We start from the raw sequence: 18,692 nt of genomic DNA, 5'->3' as shown, positions 1-18,692 counted from the left end.
TTTATAATGAATTTCCAAAGTCGGAGCAGGGAATCCAGAAACCGTTCTGGCCCTGTCCCACGAGAACCTGATTATCTCTTAACATACTGTCCATATGATCCTTTCGTTACTTCTATATGAAAATAGACTCATCGAACTTCGATGACATAATTTATTCATCAATTAATTCCACTCCTACTATTTTTAGTGATTTTTCAATCTCATGTCACTGCTGCTGCCAGCATCTGTTACGAAAGCAACTATGCCCACTTCGTGTTTACTCCTTGATCTAACTAATAATTCATCATGCATATCACAAATTATGATCATGACTAACCATGCCAAAGGCTAATCATTGTCAAACTTCCCCCTACTACACTATTGCCATATCATGAATTTTAACACCAAAATAATCAACCATGACGTATGGCATAAAAAGGTCGAATTATCAAGATTTGCGACCTAACGTATGAATCCAAACCCAACCGAACATTTATGCCATTTTCGCATGGCTAAAAGGTTACATACCAAAGTTCAAACACAACATAATAGCCTATACATGCCGAAATGTTCTCCTAAGCCAACTAAGAAGAAAGTACCAAAACTTGCTATCCGGTGTGATGACTTCGATGACGGCCCGACCACGCAAAAAGAGACGAGTCCAAGAAACCTAATATGGGTGACAAGGAAACACCGAGTGAGTTTATAACTCAGTAAGTCATAAGCAATACACTACCATCCATTAATAACATTATCACAAGAGGAAACAAAATGGAACGAGGCTAGTTACTCCATCCATACCGAACCATACCATAGTTCCTCCGACCTATCGGTTCAATCTCATACCAAATCATGCATTCACATTCCATATACTCATCAATAGGATATTCGAGGCATTTTCATAAATCATTTTATTTTCGTTACAATCATACAACTAAACGGCCTTTCACCCATTCCACGATAAATCTTATGTACGTGACTTCAAGTATATTCGTCACATGGGTTCAAACTTACCAAGCTCAACTCCAAATATAGACATAGCACCTATTAGCCATGAGCTCAAGATACTTACCCGATCCGCTGTCCGTGATCGACTCAATAGTGTCGCACACTTAGTGTCCATAATGATTCAAGAACATATTAAGTCCGCACACTCAGTGCTATATAATCAACTCGCACACTTAGTGCTACATAATCATACTCGCACACTTAGTGCTACATAGTCAACTCGCACACTTAGTGCTACATAGTCAAACTCGCACACTTAGTGCTACATATTCAATTCGCACACTTAGTGCTGCACAATTTAAACCCGCACACTTAGCGCCAATCTCATGGTCATAAATGTTTATACCCGCACATTTAGTGCCAAGATCAACAACTCAATACATCTCACCTCTTTTCTTTTCATTCAACACTTTCATCACCACATACGTACATGCATATATATATTTATTCATTCCATTCAGCATCATTACATAAACGTTATGACCATTTGAATTAATACCAACTATATGCTTAATGACTTACTTTATGTTGGGTAAAATAATTCCGAGTCGGCTACTCGATGACCTTCGATTTCCCCTTGTTGGACGCCTCTCCTTTAGGTTCTTGAGCTTAAATAATACAAATAAGAGTATTCAATATTTAACCCAATAACATGAATTTATTTATCACATTCGGCAATCACATATCATTAAATTTTCAAACCAAAATGTCATTATATGACCACATATACACATATCCATATACTTAAGCTCAATAATTATAATGTAATATCATGTACCCACTTTAAGTATATTGCCGAATATACTTAATCATACATACACCTAACCAAAACAATTTCCTAAAATCTTTATATCATTTATACACTAAGCCGAATACTCTCACCAAGTTCACCTATATTCTTCAACAATTCCTTCATTGATCAAACACATATTCGGCTAAAGAAATGGCAATTTTAGCAACCTTCGATTTAGTACTTAACTTTTACCACATATCAAATAACTCATTTCCTTACTCATGTGACCACGTATATTCGGTCATGCATACACACATAAAATCAATTTGGAGACTCTATCAATCCAACATACATTCGGCACCTTCATCCACCATTCTACCAAGCATGTAATATTCAAACACAACCAAACTCACATTCGGCCCTAGCTCATAACAAGGTAGCCGATTCTTTTTATAGTTCAAACACTCCTCTATCATCATTCACCTAACTTTAACATGAAACAACAAAACTCACCATTTCTCATCCAAATAACATGAACAACAACCATTTCTTGAACACTTTCTCATGACCGATTGCTCATGTTACCAACAAGATTCAAGATTTGAACATGGGCTATTTAGAACTCAAGTCAATTACTAAAACATGCATGCATCTCAAGGACAACATCAAACATACCTTAGTCTAGCAAACCACCATAGCCGATTTTCTCAAGCTTTTCCCCTTCCTTTCTTTCCTCTATTCGGCCAAAGATGTTCAAGAATGAACACTTTTTTTTGTTTTCTTTCTTCAATTCACGGCAACAAGGGGGTATGGATGAGACCATATTATTTTTTTTTCATCACCCTTCCTTTCATTATTTAATCACCATGCTCATTATTTTATTTTTCTTAACATACATCACTAGCAGAACATGTTGGAGACATGTTTCCACCCATAGCATGGCCGGCCACTATGCTTTAGTTTGGCTAATTTGACATGCAAGGACAACACTTTCCCATTTTAATACTATTTGGTCCTTACTTATTTACCTATCATAATTTTCCAAGTCTTTCAACTAGATCCTTTCAAGCAAAATTCACATTCCTAATATAAAATTAAAACATCAAATTTTTGTACAAGTACTATCACACATATAAGATATGCAAATAAAATTTTAACTAAATTTTATGACTCGGTTTTGTGGTCCCGAAACCACATTCCGACTAGGGTCGAATTAGGGCTGTTACAAATTCAACATCCCATATTTAAACCATCACATGAACATTATAAACACCACATTTCTTACTTATCAAACATATCAACTAGGCCAACTTAAGAGGCCATACATACCAATATTTACAAGCCAAGTCTCACGGCTAATCACAACACAAAACATACCAAAATGACACTAGCCTATACATGCCAGATACTATATATACAACTCTCAAAATGGTACCAAAATAGATGTCCGATAGTGTGATTGATGTCGCTAATGATACCCAAATTCGAGCTAGCTTTATAACATTGTAAAACAGAGAACATTTCACACAGTAAGGTTTAAAGCTTAGAAAGTTCGTACCATAAATAATCATCAGTTTATAATATACGAAATATCAACTAATAAACACTTAATAATTCACAATTCATCCAGCAATTTTATTCTATCTCATTTAATATGTTCATACGAATTCATCAAGCTTCATACACATAGTATCATCTACCACATAGGTATCGACCATACCTAAACTTTCCCGTATTTATTCATTTCAACCTTAACTCTCGTTCAAATACATTAATTCATTCGAAAGTCTTTCCATGCTTTAAGAATTTGCACACTTAATGCATCAGTGATTTGCCGAAGCTGTAACAATCTCGCACACTTAGTGCCATTTCAATAAACCGAAGCTATCTCGATATTGCACACTTAGTGCCTTATGTAGCCGAAGCTATTCCAACTCGCACAATTAGTGCCATTTGTAGCCGAAGCTATTTCGAATCGCACACTTAGCGCCGAACTTAATCGATTATCATCATGCTCAAACTGTAATCAAATATCTATACAATTTATGCATTATCAAAGCATTAAAACATAACTATAACATCATTTATCACGAACGAACTTACCTCGTACTCAGAATTGATAATTTGGATCGTTTACTTGATAATCTTTGATTTTTCTCGATCTAAATCTAAATTCCTATTTTCTTGATCTATATGGATTCAAAATTAACCCTTTTTAATCACCAACACATTCAATTCAATCCATATATGCATATTTAGGGCATTTTAAAAATTATCCCTCACATTTTCACATTTTAACACTTTAGTCCTTAATTCATAAAATCAAAAATTACTTAAAATTTCCTTATACAATTGCCTAGCAAAATTTTACCCTAGTTCATATAAGCCCACACATTTCATTTATTTCACATTTTAGTCCCTCAATTTCTCATTTTCACAATTTAATCCCTAATATGCATTTTTACTCAAAATCACTTTACAAAACATGCATATCAAGCACTAAGCTTTCATATTTGGTCATTTAACATCACAAAACTCATGAATTCATCAATGGCATCTTTCAAAATTATCAACCAATTCAAAAATTAGGGCATGGGATAGCTAAATTAAGCTGCAGCGAGCTAAAAACATAAAAATCATTAAAAACGAGTCAAAATGGACTTATAATTTGATCCTACAATGGCCGAATGTTTTCAAGCTCTCTCAAACCCTATTTTCTCTTTTTCAATCGGTTGAATGAAGAAGATGACACCAAATTAACTTTTTATTTTATTAATTAACTTTTATTTTACAAATTACCTTAATAACCTTAAGTTAAAACATTAAAATCAAATAATATAAGCCCATAATTGTCCACTAGCATTAAAAATGGTCCATTTACCTTTTAAGGACCTCACATTTAATAAGACATAACAAATAGGCACACTTAGCAAATAGAAGGCCACTTTTACTTTTTACGCGATTAAGTCCTTTTTGCAAATTAAGCACACAAATGATTAAATTTTCATACAAAACCTTCACACATGCTTAACCACATACTGTAAACACAGAAAATAATATTTAAATATTTTTTAACTCGGATTTGTGGTCCCCGAAGCCACTATTCCGACTAGGGTCTAAACTGGGCTGTTACAACTTCCCCTCTAAGGGATTTTCGTCCCTGAATATTTTACCAATGAATAGGTTTGGATATTGATTTCTCATAGCATCCTCGGGTTCCCACGTAGCTTCTTCAACCCCGTGCCTATGCCACAACACTTTCACTAATGCAATTTTCGTATTTCTCAACTCTTTGATCTCACGAGCTAAAATTTGTATCGGTTCTTCATCATAAGACATATCAGGCTGAATTTCAACCTCAGTTTGGGAAATAACATGCGAAGGATTTGATCTGTATCTTCATAGCATCTATACATGGAATACATTGTGAATCTTTCCCAATTCTAGTGGCAACAAAAATCTATAAGCAATCGACCCAATAGGCTCGAAAATCTCATACGGCCCGATGAACCTCGGACTCAATTTGCCTTTTTTGCCAAATCGAAGTACTTTCTTCCATGAGGATACTTTCAGAAACACTTTATCACCGATTTCAAACTCAATATCTTTCCTTTTTAAATCTGCATACTATTTCTGACAATCCGCAGCTGCTTTCAAACTATCTCGTATTACTTTCACTTTTTCTTCTGTTTATCTGATCAAATCAATCCCATGAATCTTATTCTCACTAAGCTTTGTCCAGTACAACGACGTTCGATATTTTCGACCATATAAAGCCTAGTAAGGATCCATTTTGATACTCGATTGAAATCTATTATTATATGCAAATTCAATCAATGACAAGTATCGTTCCCACGTACCCTCAAACTCAAGAATACAACATCTCAACATATCCTTGAGTATCTGAATAATCCGTTCGATTGACCATCTGTTTGTGGGTGGAAAGCAGTGCTAAAATATAGTTTCGTACCTAATGCATCTTGTAGTTTCTTCCAAAATCGTGATGTAAACCTCGAATTTTTATTCGAAACAATAGAAATAGATACTCCGTGTAATTTCACAAACAACTCAGCAAGCTTATCAAGTGAATAATCTGTACGAACCAAAATTAAATGAGCTGATTTAGTCAATCTATCAACAACAACCTAGATCGCATCTTTCTTACTCGGTGGCAGAGGTAAACCCGATACAAAATCCATCGTAATTCTATCCCATTTCCACTCTGGAATCATAATCGGTTGTAACAAACCAGATGGCACTTGATGTTCAGCTTTAACTTGCTGACATATCAAACATTTCGAAACAAAGTCAGAGATATCTCTTTTCATTCCATACCACCAGTAATGCTGTTTCAAATAATTATACATTTTGTACTACCCGATGTACAGATAACCGACTATTATGAGCTTCGTTCAAAATCATCTGAATCAACTCTGAATTTCTTAGAACACATATCCAATCTCGAAATCTCAAGCAATCATCATTCTCAATTCAGAATTCTAAATCAGGGTTCGAATCACACTGAGCTTGTTTTGCTAGCAATTCATTATCAACCTTTTGTGCATCATAAATTTGCTGAATAAATAGCGATCTCACTTTCAACTCAGCTAAAATTGAACCATCATTAGACAAAGTTAACTGAGTATTCATCGCACTCAATGCAAACAATGATTTTCTACTTAGAGCATCAGCAACAACATTAGCCTTTCCCTGATGGTAATCAATTACAAGCTCGTAGTCTTTTAAAAATTCTAACCATCTTTGCTGTCGTAAATTCAGATCTTTCTGAGTCATCAAGTATTTTAAAATTTTGTGATCATAATATATATGGCATTTCTCACCAAATAGATAGTGGCCCCAAATCTTCAAAGTGAACACAATCGTAGCTAATTCAAGGCCGTGTGTCAGATAATTCTTTTCGTGCGGCTTTAGCTGTCTCGAGGCATAAGCTATAACTTTGCCTTCCTGCATCAAAACACAACCTCGACCGTTCAACGAAGCATCACTATAGATCACAAATTCTTTACCCGATTCAGGTTGTACTAATATCGGAGCTTCAGTCAATAGGGCTTTCAACTGATCAAAGCTTTTCTTACACTTTTCAGACCAATCAAATTTCACATCTTTCTGAAGCAATTTCGTCAACGAAGTCACGATCACAGAAAAGCCTTTTACAAATCGTTGATAATAACTAGCAAGTCCCAGAAAAGTATAGACTTCAGAAACATTTCTCGAAGGTTTCCAATCCAAAATAGACAAAATCTTTCTCAGATCAACTCGGATACCAGATGCCGACACAACATGTCCTAGAAAACTAACTTCTCGTAACCAGAATTCACATTTGCTAAACTTCGCATACAATTACTTATCTCGCAAAGTCTTTAGCACTATTCTTAAATGTTCAGCATGTCTAGTTTCATCACGCGAATAAATCAAAATGTCATCAATGAATACAACAAGAAATCGATCTAAATACATCAAAAATTCTGTTCATTAAATCCATAAAAATAGCAGGTGCATTCGTTAACCCAAAAGCATAACTAAAAATTCATAGTGTTCGTATCTCTTTCTGAATGCAGTTTTCAAAATGTCTGAATCTTTTACTCGCAACGGATAGTAACCTAATCTCAAGTCTATCTTTGAAAACACAGTAGCTCCTTTCAACTGATCAAACAAATCATCTATCTGCGGTAGAGGATATTTGTTCTTTATCGTCACTTTATTAGGCTATCGATAGTTAATGCGCATTCTCATAGTTCCGTCCCGTCTTTCTTTTTCACAAATAAAACCGGTGCACCCTAGGAAGAATAACTCGGTTGTGCGAAGCCCCTATCCGTCAATTCTTGTAACTGAGCTTTCAATTCTTTTAATTCAGTTGGTGCCATTATGTATGGAGCTATCAATATCGATGTTGTACCCGACATTAACTCAATACCAAACTCAACCTCTCGGATCAGTGGTAAACCCGGTAACTCATCAGGAAACACGTCTGAATATTCACAAACAACTGGCACTGATTTAATCTTCCTTTAATCACTTTCGTGGCAAGCACATAAGATAAATAAGCTTCACAACCCTTTCTCACATATTTCTAAGCTAGTATCACTGAAATCACTGCCGACAATCCGTTCAAACCATCTAATTCAATTCAGATAATCTCATTACTCTAACATCTCAAATTAATCATCTTTCATGTACAATTCAAGACCGCATCATGCAACATTAGCCAGAATTATGTAAAACTCGTCAAATGGTAACAACATCAAATCGGGCAAAAAATAATTATCCCGAATCATCAATGGAAAATTCTTGCACACTTTATCAACCAATACACACTTGCCTAAGGGGTTCGATACTCTAATTATAAATTCAGTAGACTCTACAGGCAAAGTTTTACTGGATACTAAATTCACACATATATACGAATGAGTAGACCCTGGATCTATCAATGCAATAACTTTAGTATCATAGGGAGTAAAAGTACCGGTAATAACATCTGGAGATGACACTTCTTCACGTGCTCAATAGCGTAGGCTCGTGCAGGTGCTCTAGCATCAGATCTAGCTGTAGTGTCTCGTGTCACACTTCTACCACCACTCGCATTTTTTGTGTTTCTCGGTGGTCTACCTCTAGCTGCAGTGTTACTCGGCCTCATGTTCTGAACATTATCTTCTTTAGCTAGCTTTAGGCAATCTTTTATAAAATGAACTCATGAACCACAACTGTAACAAGCTCGGTTATTACTTTTGCCCTAGCAATCTCCAAAATGCCATCTTCCACATTGTTGACACTCAGGCTTAACATCTTTTATGTTTCTAACGCTCGATACCAATGTGGCTTGAGCTTTAGGATTAGTGTATTGCTTCTCGCGATCTCCATTTTAATATCTTGTTAAAGTTGTCAATCAATTAAAGTAATCTCTTGATTTCTTCGATGAGGAATGATAAGATTTATTCATCGATCTCTTCCTCGAATCTCTCGCCTTTGTATCAACTTTTCTCTTTTCTTTGCTGAGGTCCTCAGCTTTACAAGCCCTTTCAACCAGTACTACAAATTCTTTCAAGTATCCCGACTAACAGTTTTATATCTTCATTCAATCCATCAACAAATCTTTTACACATAATCTCTTCAGTAGACACGTATTCCCTAGCATACTTGCTCAAACGTAAAAATTCTCTTTCGTATTCTGTAATAGTCATCCAACCCTGTTTCAACTCCAAAAACTCTTTATTTTTTGATCGAGGAATTTCTGGCTTATGTACTTCTTCTGGAACTTGGTTTGAAAGAATTCCCAGGTAACTCATTCTCTAGAAACCATCGATGTCAATGTTTTCCACCAGTTATATGCATTATCTCTAAGCAAGGATACTACGCATTTAATACATTCATCTGGAGTACAGGACAACTCATCGAATACTCGGATAGTGTTTTCAAGCCAAAACTCAACCCTCTCGGCATCATCATCAACTGTAGCCTGAAATTCTTCAGCTCTGTGTTTACAAATCTTATCAATATGTGATCCCACGTAAGACCATGTCTGGGACATGGCATTGGCATCGATATGTGATTTCGTGTAAGACCATGTCTAGGACATGGCATCGATATGAGACTTTGTGTAAGACCATAGTTAGACTATGGACCAAGTAAACGACGTACTCTAACCCTTAAGATGTTCTTTAATTTGACAAATGTTGGTAAGAAAAATTGAAGTTAAATGTCAGAATTTAATTAGATACTGATATTAAGTTCGATTAAGTAAATACATTGTTCGAAATTGTGAATGGCATAAAACATTTGTATAAGAAATAAGTGTGTTAATTTGATTGGAATGAACTATGTGATTATGATGATATTACATCAATGATGAATGCTAAGTCATATGTGTGTATTTATGAGAGTCAAGTAGAGGCTTTACGACCTTACCCCCTTACCAGTGTTGCCTTACGATGAAAATTCACGAGAATCATGTTGAATATGTTCATAAGTGTGAAACTAAAGAGTTCAGTGGTGAAATATCTAGTAATGTAAACAGATATGAGAATAGTTGGGAAGGTGAAAACAGTCTTGGGAAGAATATCAGAATGTTTTAAAGATTATACAGATTATGCAACGTCACGTATAAAGAAGTTAGTTAGTCTCGGCTGTTCCATTCATCCAAGAATAATGACTAAAGTATGTATTTACCGAAATTTCTCCCGAATTGATGTTTGTTAGTGAATGGAATAATACGAGATTTATGATGATAGAATTAATCAGAGAAGTGATGTTTGAGTTGTAAAGATGTCTATGTGTAACAGCTATGTTGAATAGATTATGATGATCTCTTCTGAGTATTCTATATGTATATTCATTCATCCTCAAGGGTTCATGCGAATGTCTGATTTCTGATGAAATTCTTATGGAGTAAGAACATTAGTAACTTTAATGTTAGACGAAATTACTGATGGTCTGTTTGATTTATGATTGACACTGCCTTATTTCTTCGGGATTCTACCCTAAGATGTTGAAATAAAGTCGGTGATAAAATTTATGTGAGATTATTCATCTATTTTGACTGGAAGTTGTTTTATTGTATATATAAATATTTGGAAAGTGTATTATCTCTGTTACAATAGAATTCCAAAGCTGGAATATGGTGATTCTAATATCAGGATTTCTCTAATTTTCATGGAAGAAATTGACGTTGGCAAGGGTATAAATGGTAAGAACACAAGCTTAAATTGTATGTTAGTTTTCTTTCCACAGGTAAGTTTGAATAAAGTCGATGAATTCAAGCAGGATATTTATTTCCACAAACTAATATGATTATAAAGGTCTTTGATAGCATGATAAGAGAATTTTGAAAGATTGTGTGTTTGAATTGTTTTAATAGCATGAGAAAATGAGTGTTCTAATATGTTATTACTTGATAGTTGAGATCGACTTAGTTGTTTTGTCAGAACAAGCCGGTCAGTTGAAATGTGATGTGAGTTATATGTGTACAAGTATACCCTCAGATAAGAAATGGATTTTATGTATTCACGAGTATATAAATGTATAGTCTGAATGAAGAATTGACGATCTAGAGAGTATGATACTGAGATATGCCTATTAGATTTATTCTAACGGAATGATGTTATTAAGAACTGAAGCTGTTTTGAATGATAAGTCATCATATTTAGGAAAGATTAAATGATTTGTGCATGTTAACAAAGTTGGAAATAGTAGAAGGTATTATTAACCGAAGGTTCTAGTTCTGAGTTCAATTTGAATTGAGTAAGGAATTTATGATTTTCAACGATACGTTATTGAACAAATTGGTATGTGCCTTAATACAAGAGTGTAAAAAGGTAGTTTGTACTTTTAGAGGGTTAAGGTTACATAAAATAGAACTGTTCGGCTGGTGATTTAGAGACGACCACTTTTATGTCGGTATTATGAATTCAATGATATAGTGTGTTCAACGGAAAATGTTATCTGTTTCCAGGTTCTAATGGTATAAAGTATCTAATGTTACAGAAAAAAATCTGAAGTTTAAGACATTGTCAACGGATTTAGATATTGAAGGATTTTGAGAAATTATCAATTTACCTTTTGGAAAGAAAGTATGGTTATAAATGCTTGAATGGAAATTTTTGTTTATTTTGTGAGAGTTGGATACATGATTAACTTTATTTGATGACGGTCTAATTCTAGCTATATTAAAAACTAAAGCGAAGTTTTCTTTGTGAAACTGAAAAGCTCAGAAATGTGATAGTGAATGGTAATTTAAATAAGTTCAGAGCAAGTTTACTTCTGATGTTGAATTTCAGGTCAGACATGATTCCTATTATTATTTTTATTTCAAGATAAAATTTGCGTATTGATGAATTTAGAACTTATGCAGAAGTTTTTGTATGAGACTCAGTAGTAATACGTCTGTTCATCCAAAACTAATAAAATGTGAAGTTATATAAAGTAGATATGCTAGTGATTGCGTATGTTACATGATATTTTTGGATTCGTATTCAAATGATGATATTGTAATGCCCCAAATCCCGAAAACCCTATTAAAATTATTTTTGTGTGTTGTGTGCATAAATGTATGCTTACTTCCGTGGTTGAGTATCCTAAGGAGTGTTGGAGAGGTCTTGAGTTCAAGCTTTGGCTTGTACAAAATTTTGATTTTGGCTTGTATAAACCCTGTCTTTTGTCAGTAGGGCTCTTAAATGAAAATGGTGAGAATATGTGATAAAAAGCTTGTTGGTCCAAGGGATAGTGGTGTGTTACTAATGGTAAAGGCACTTGAGTTAGAGTCTTTCTTCGTGCAAGGGGTGTCTTTTTGCTGCTATGCCATGTTAGAGGTTGTTTGTTAGTAGGATTCTGATGCTCTTGGATGGTTGAGAATATTGAGTGGAGTGGGGAGTGTGTAGCCGAATTCTAGGAGTGTTGTGGGGAGAAAAGTTTGGAGTTTTGAAGGGATATGGATAGTGTTTAGTTGGAGAGATTTGAAGAGCCAAGTGAGGGGTGTGTTTGTGCCAAATTTGGGACTCTCACTTTTGGCATTTTCGACTTTTGAGCAAAAGCTGGGAGGTTGGTTATTGTTTCTTTTCGGCTCTTTTCTCCTTGGTGTGAATTTCAACATTTTTGGCCTTTCCTGGTTTGTTCTATTTTAACGTTTTTGGTCACCGATTTCCATTGCTCCTCTTCTATCTAGTATCAAATTCTTTGGCCGAATATCCTCCTTTCTTCCTCTTCCTCACTCCAATGTTTCCCCTTTTGACCGAATACACTTTCTTCCTTCACCCTTCCTCTTTTCTTCTCCCTTGACTGAATATAACATCTCTTCTCTTTGACTCTTGAGTTCATCAAAGTTTCTTCCTTTCCATTTGGCTATTGTGACTGAATTCGCCATCCTTGTTGGTTACGGGTTGGTGTTGTTCTTCAACAAGTTGGTAAGTACTCTTGCACTGCTAAAAGCCGAATACTTTTTATCCCTTCTTGCCGATTCTTACCCTCATTTTCCTAGGTGTGGCGTTCCTTTCGATTTCTAAAGTTTCTTGGTGAGTGAAGGAGTTGCTAGTGAATACTGAGCAGTCAAACCTTTCCCTTTTTACTCGATCAAGGTAATTCTATTTACGATTATGGTATTCAATTGGTGCATGACTTGTTTAGAAAGGTGTTGGCGGATTGCCTATTTCCTCTTATCCTCGGGTTGTGTTTTCTATAAGCCATATTTTAGTCTCACGTCATGTGTTTTTGTATGGTCATCATTAATGGGTTTTGCTGTCAATGCAACTATTTGGTTAAGAGAGTAAACCAACCTTCATCAACGGTTCTAGCAGGGCTAATCACTCTTACGATCAAGGTAAGTATCAGATGTTATTTTAAGTTGGGAATAAAGAAGGGGGATTAACCCTAGTATTAATCGACTAATGGATTATCGTGACTGAATGTAGGTTTGGGGAACTCTTGGGATAGATGCACGTTTCGCAACAGGTGTGTAATCACACTATTATTAGCATAGATCGACAAAAGCCGGAAATGTACGACTGTTGACTTTACACGAGTGTACACTCGCTCGTGTGGTGATCTGAATGCAAAAAACGTAGGTGTTCAACTATAGAGGCCACCATGAGCGATATCATGGGCTAAGGTCAATTTTGGCTATGTTGGGCCGAAGTGGGCGTGTGGGCCCCACGAGTTTGTGGGCCCAACGGGTAAAACCGCACGGACGTGTGGAGATTGTTGGGCTAGGCTGTGTAGTTTGCACGACCAAGGCCACTATTAGGACACACGAGCATGTGGGCCCTCATGGGCGGTGCTATGGGCTTCGGGCCCATTTTCACTGTTTGACCATTAAGGTTGCTCGGGTCGCCGAGACGCCTGTGGACCTACTGTTGGGTTGGTAAGTACACTCAGACCTTACTTATGAAATGACTGATATACCCCTATGCTATATTTGACTGTATTCGAGCATGACGTTTTACTGTATACACATTTATATTATGTTCCATTGTATGAGATGAGATATTTGATATTGGAGGAAGTGTACTGAAAGGCTATAAGCCTATTACTGGCAACTCTGTGGCAAATACTGCTTAAGTGCCGTAGGCAACTCTGTGGCAAATACTGCTTAAGTGCCGTAGCCGGTACTATTTGGTGTATACGAATGAGTGGGTTGATTTTATCCCCACATGATGTGTAGGGTTGGTACGGAGATGGTGTTGTAACACCCCTTACCCGAGACTGTCACAGGAGTCGAGCACAAGGCGTTACCAGACTTATCTTACCTATTCGGGGCATAAAAAAATTTACTTTAAAAAAAAAATTTAATTTGCTCACATTCATCCAATAAATCCCTAAAAATGGCTCTCGAGGCCTTAAAACATGAAATTGGAACGGTTCGGGGCCAAACCGGGAACATTAAAAATTTTCGGATTACTTACACAAATCAAAACAATTTATTTCACTATTCATAATAAAACTGTCCATCTGCGTATCAATCCCTAAATTAATTATAATTCGAGTTACGAAACTCAAAATTTAAATCTGTAAATTTTCCCTGAAACTAGACTCATATATCTTCTTACCATAACTTTTCCAGCATTTTTGGTTTGGCCAATTAGTACAGTTTATTCATTAACTATTCCCCTATTTCTCAGTTCAGCAGACCTGACCTCTCTTCACTAAAAATAGATTATCTCATTATACAGAATTCGGATAGCATTTTTGTTTGTTTCTAATGAAAATAGACTCACGAAGGAACCTATAAATATAAACTATGACTTATAATTATTTTTTTTACAATTTCTAGTGATTTTCCAAATTTGGAATAGGGGATCACAAAGTTACTCTGAACTAGTCTTATAAAAATTTAAATATCTCATAATATAGACTTCTTTTGCTTGCTCTGTTTATTTCCTATGAAAATAGACCCAATAAGATTTAATTCTATATCTCATTCACCATTTAATTCCATTTCTACAATTTTTAGTGATTTTTAAAACCACATCACTGCTGCTGTTTCCTAACTATTCCATGACCAACTCTTACTCTATAATTTCTTTGCATCAAACCTCATTTAGGCATACATAATTCCAAAACATGTTCTTATTTAGATATATCATAAGATAATCATTACCAAGTATTCACATGCCATCATAAGGACATACACAAAAGATAACCAAGTCCTTATACATGCCGTAACTTAAAGTATTTCTAGTCACAAAATACTGAGATAGCTCGTTGATAGTGTGAGGCAATCTCCGACGTCCTTACGATTTTTTGAGTTGGCTTTGTGATACTATAAAAAAAGAGGGAAAAGAAAGGGAGTAAGCATAAAACTTAGTAAGTCTGCATGTAAATAAACAATAATATTCTAAATGAATTATCAAGATAACCTGAACCTTTCGAACATGGACTTATCTTACCTTCCCTTTGGTACACTCTTTGAATTTTCCATTGAACCATTTTGAATACTAAGGATACACGGGTACCTTTCCTTTTTAAACTTACCATTGCCATGTTTTGACATGGTCTTATGTGGTATCCTTGCCTTATGAACTCACCATTGCCATGCCTTGACATGGTCTTACATGGGATCTTTGCCTTATAGTAGTTTATAAATGTCATGTCTTGACATGATCTTACATGATTTCCTTGCCTTGTAAAACTTACCAATGCCATGCCTTGGCATGGTCTTACTTGGTATCCTTAAACCCTAATGTCATGACATTTGTATCCTACACATTCCAAAGGTTCAACCGGGACTTTTAAATATCATTTCTCCGTCAATTCTTACTTGAATCATAAAGGAATAAATTTACAAAATAAATATATAGATGCTGAAAAATAACATCATTAATTATAAATAATAAAACATTGCATTTATTTACCGCAAACTTACCTCGATACAAAATACGATCAAATACTTTGATTTAGTCCTCAACCTTTTTCTTTCCTCGGTCTAACCCTGAATTTCATTATTCTTGATCAATAATAGCAAATTTAACTTATTTATATTCACATTTATCAAAACAGTCATTAACTCTAACTTTGGCAAAATTATGATTTTACCCCTAAACTTTTGCCCTAAGGCTCGGAAATGAAACTTTATCCCTAATTCTTATGTTTTATGACATACTGATCATTTATTTACCATCGGAAACATCAAATTCCCACTCTAACAAGTACTTATGACCATTAGGTATTTTTACTGATTATGTCATTGTACTTGTTTTCGCTTAAAATTGCTTAGCTCAAGTCGTTTAACATAATTTCAAGCTTTATATTCTACCATAAAACATCAAAATAAACACATTTCACCTATGGGTATTTTTCCAAATATGAACCCTAGGTTAAATTATTGCTAGAATAAGCTAAATCAAGCTATCGGGACTTCAAAAATGTAAAGTACATTAAAAACGGGGCTTGGAATTACTTATTATGAAGCTTGGAAGCTTGACAAAACCCTAGCTATGAAGAACCCTTGAAATTTTTGCCTAATGAAGAAGATGGGCACATTTTTCCATCTTTTTCCCTTTTTTAATATTTTAATTACCAAATGACTAAAATACCCTTCATTAAAACTTTATTTATTTTTTTCTATGTATGTCCATTTTTGTCCATGAAAACCTAATGGTCTAATTACCATTTAAAGACCTCTACTTCAATTATACTCTTCAATTTAATCCTTTAGCATCTAAAACTCATATTTATCAACTTTTGCAATTAAGCCTTAGTAGGCAAATTAAGCATGCTATCTATAAAATTTTCCATCGATACTCTAACACATGCATCTTATCACTCGGTAAATTATAAAAATTAATCGAAATAAGCTTTTCTATCTCAGATTCGTGCTTTCGCAACTACTATTCCATTTAGGCCCTATTTTGGGATGTTACAGGTGTGTAGAGGATGGATTGGGCAGGACTCTTTGTTTGCATACTGTACTGAAATGTTAAACGGGCTTAGGCCCAGACTACTGTTACTGGAACGGGCTCAGACCCAGACTGCTACTATTATTGAAATAGGCTAAGGCCTAACGATATTGCATGGGCTTAGGACCAGATTGTGTTTACTCTGGTTGTATGCTTTTATGGTATTTCGCACACTAAGTTTCGTAACTTACCCATCTGTTAACTGTGCAGGAAACTCCTAGGCTTAGATGGATTGAGGTGACGGAGGACTCAGAGGTGGCCACTCGACGAAGTTTTTTTAATTATTATAATTATATTTTATTTTGGGTTTTCATTTTGTAATAAGGCCTCTTTAATTTTATTGTTATTTTAATTTAGGGATTTAATTACTTAAATTTTAATCTGGTAGTAGTAGGTCTCAAATTTTCAAGAAGTTATAAACAAATTTTTTTCTGAAAACACTACGTGTATGCAACATATTTTGAAAGCTTTCGCAACAAATACTATTTTAAATTTTAATAACAAACTAAGATAATTAATGTTTTGCTAAGATAACTTGAGTTTTCATGATAAACTGGACACTCTAAACTTTGGTTAAGATCCTAAAGGAGTTTTATGAAGAACGAATTTTCACGCAATTGATATTTTGGAAAAACACTCTAATGTGACATCACAGATTCGACCATAACGTCTAGACAGGGTTTGGGGTGTTACATTTAGTGGTATCAGAGCCAAGTTACAAAACTCAACTGTAGGTTTGGGTTTTTCAAAAATGTAAAAATTTTAACAACATTGTTTTAAACTGTTTAAAAAAATGATTATTTGAAAATGTTTTACTAAAGGAGTGGTACACTGAGTCTCCGTGCCGATCATGTAAATTTTCTGATTGTTTATTTCTGAAAGGATAATATTGAAATGTTATTACTAAAACTACTTTAGGTAGTATAACTGTACTGAAATTCTTTAGTTAGAGTAAAACTATGAACTTTAGTAGGATACGAACTACGAAAACAAAACTCTGGGATAATATTGTTCATAAGATATCAGTAATAAACACTGGAACAATAAATTGACTGGCATAAAAATTTTAATACAGATAAAAGCACGATTGGATAATGAGCACTAGAGGTACTTGTGGTAGAGGCCACAGCAGAGGCTGTGGGGGTGCTCAGGCTAGGTCTTTGTCTTCTGGACACCAGCCTAATAAGGAAATTAGAGCGGCACTAGCTTCACCTATGGCTGAGACAGGGTCTCAAAATCGAGCAGCTGGGGACGACCTACTGTGCCAAGCAATGTTGAGGATTTTGAAAAGGATCGCTGGGCCTGGTACTAGTAATGTGGGCCGTGGGTCAATTACGGAATGACTCAGGTCTAATAGGGCGGAGATTTTCAAGGGTATGGCTGGAGTTGCCCCTAATGTGGCAGAATATTGGATTGAGGCCACAGAAAGGATCATGGATGTCCTTGATTGCACCCCTGATCAGAAGCTAAAAGGTAAGGTATCACTATTGAGAGATGAGGTATACCAGTGGTGGCTTACTATCAAAGAGGGCACTCAAGCCGATCGGTTGACCTGAGAGTTTTTCAAGACTACTTTCTAGACTAAGTATGTTGGTGCCAACTATGTGGATGCCCGTAGGAGGGAATTCCTGAATTTAACTCAGGGAGAAACGACAGTGGCTGAATATGAGGTCGAATTTTTACGACTGAGCCGCTATGCACGTGGGATGGTGGCAATAGAATATGAACGGTGTGTTCATTTTGAGGATGGCCTCAGGGATGGTTTAAGGGTTCTAATAGCTCCTCAAAGGGAGCGAGATTTCACAGCGCTGATGGACAAGGCAAAAATCACCGAGGAGGTGACGCGTGCTGAGCGTCAAAATAGAGAAAAAAGCAGAGGTAAAAGGGATGTTGAGCCCTCAAATTCTTTTCAGAGGCTTAGGAAACAGCTTAAAACTGGTGGGCCAATCAGAGTCAGGGCTGCTGCTGCTGCTACTACTGGACTGCAGTTTTGTACTAATTGTGGAAAACACCATCAGGGCGAATGTTGGAAAAAGATGGGTACATGTCTGAGATTCGGATCATTAGAGTAG

The 18,692-nt window shown here is 35.5% G+C and overlaps 1 protein-coding gene across 1 annotated transcript; it reads left to right on the top strand.

Annotated features, from left to right (window-relative positions):
- Positions 1 to 17,714: 17,714 nt before the first annotated feature.
- LOC121214790 (uncharacterized) lies at positions 17,715 to 18,692 on the top strand. The gene is made up of 3 exons (XM_041089026.1): positions 17,715 to 17,925; positions 18,025 to 18,119; positions 18,201 to 18,692. The coding sequence occupies exons 1-3, from the start codon at positions 17,715 to 17,717 to the stop codon at positions 18,690 to 18,692; spliced, it is 798 nt and encodes a 265-aa protein (XP_040944960.1).

Source organism: Gossypium hirsutum, chromosome A01 (genome assembly GCF_007990345.1).
Source record: "Gossypium hirsutum isolate 1008001.06 chromosome A01, Gossypium_hirsutum_v2.1, whole genome shotgun sequence".
NCBI lineage: Eukaryota > Viridiplantae > Streptophyta > Magnoliopsida > Malvales > Malvaceae > Gossypium > Gossypium hirsutum.
This window is presented reverse-complemented; position numbering and strand designations above follow the sequence as displayed.

Bases quoted from the DNA above. Each gene is read 5' to 3' on its own strand.
- LOC121214790 (XM_041089026.1), top strand. From the start codon at position 17,715: ATGAGCACTAGAGGTACTTGTGGTAGAGGCCACAGCAGAGGCTGTGGG. The intron at 17,926-18,024 runs GTACTAGTAATG...CTAATGTGGCAG, and splicing joins GAAAAGGATCGCTGGGCCTG to AATATTGGATTGAGGCCACA. The intron at 18,120-18,200 runs GTATACCAGTGG...ACTACTTTCTAG, and splicing joins TATCACTATTGAGAGATGAG to ACTAAGTATGTTGGTGCCAA.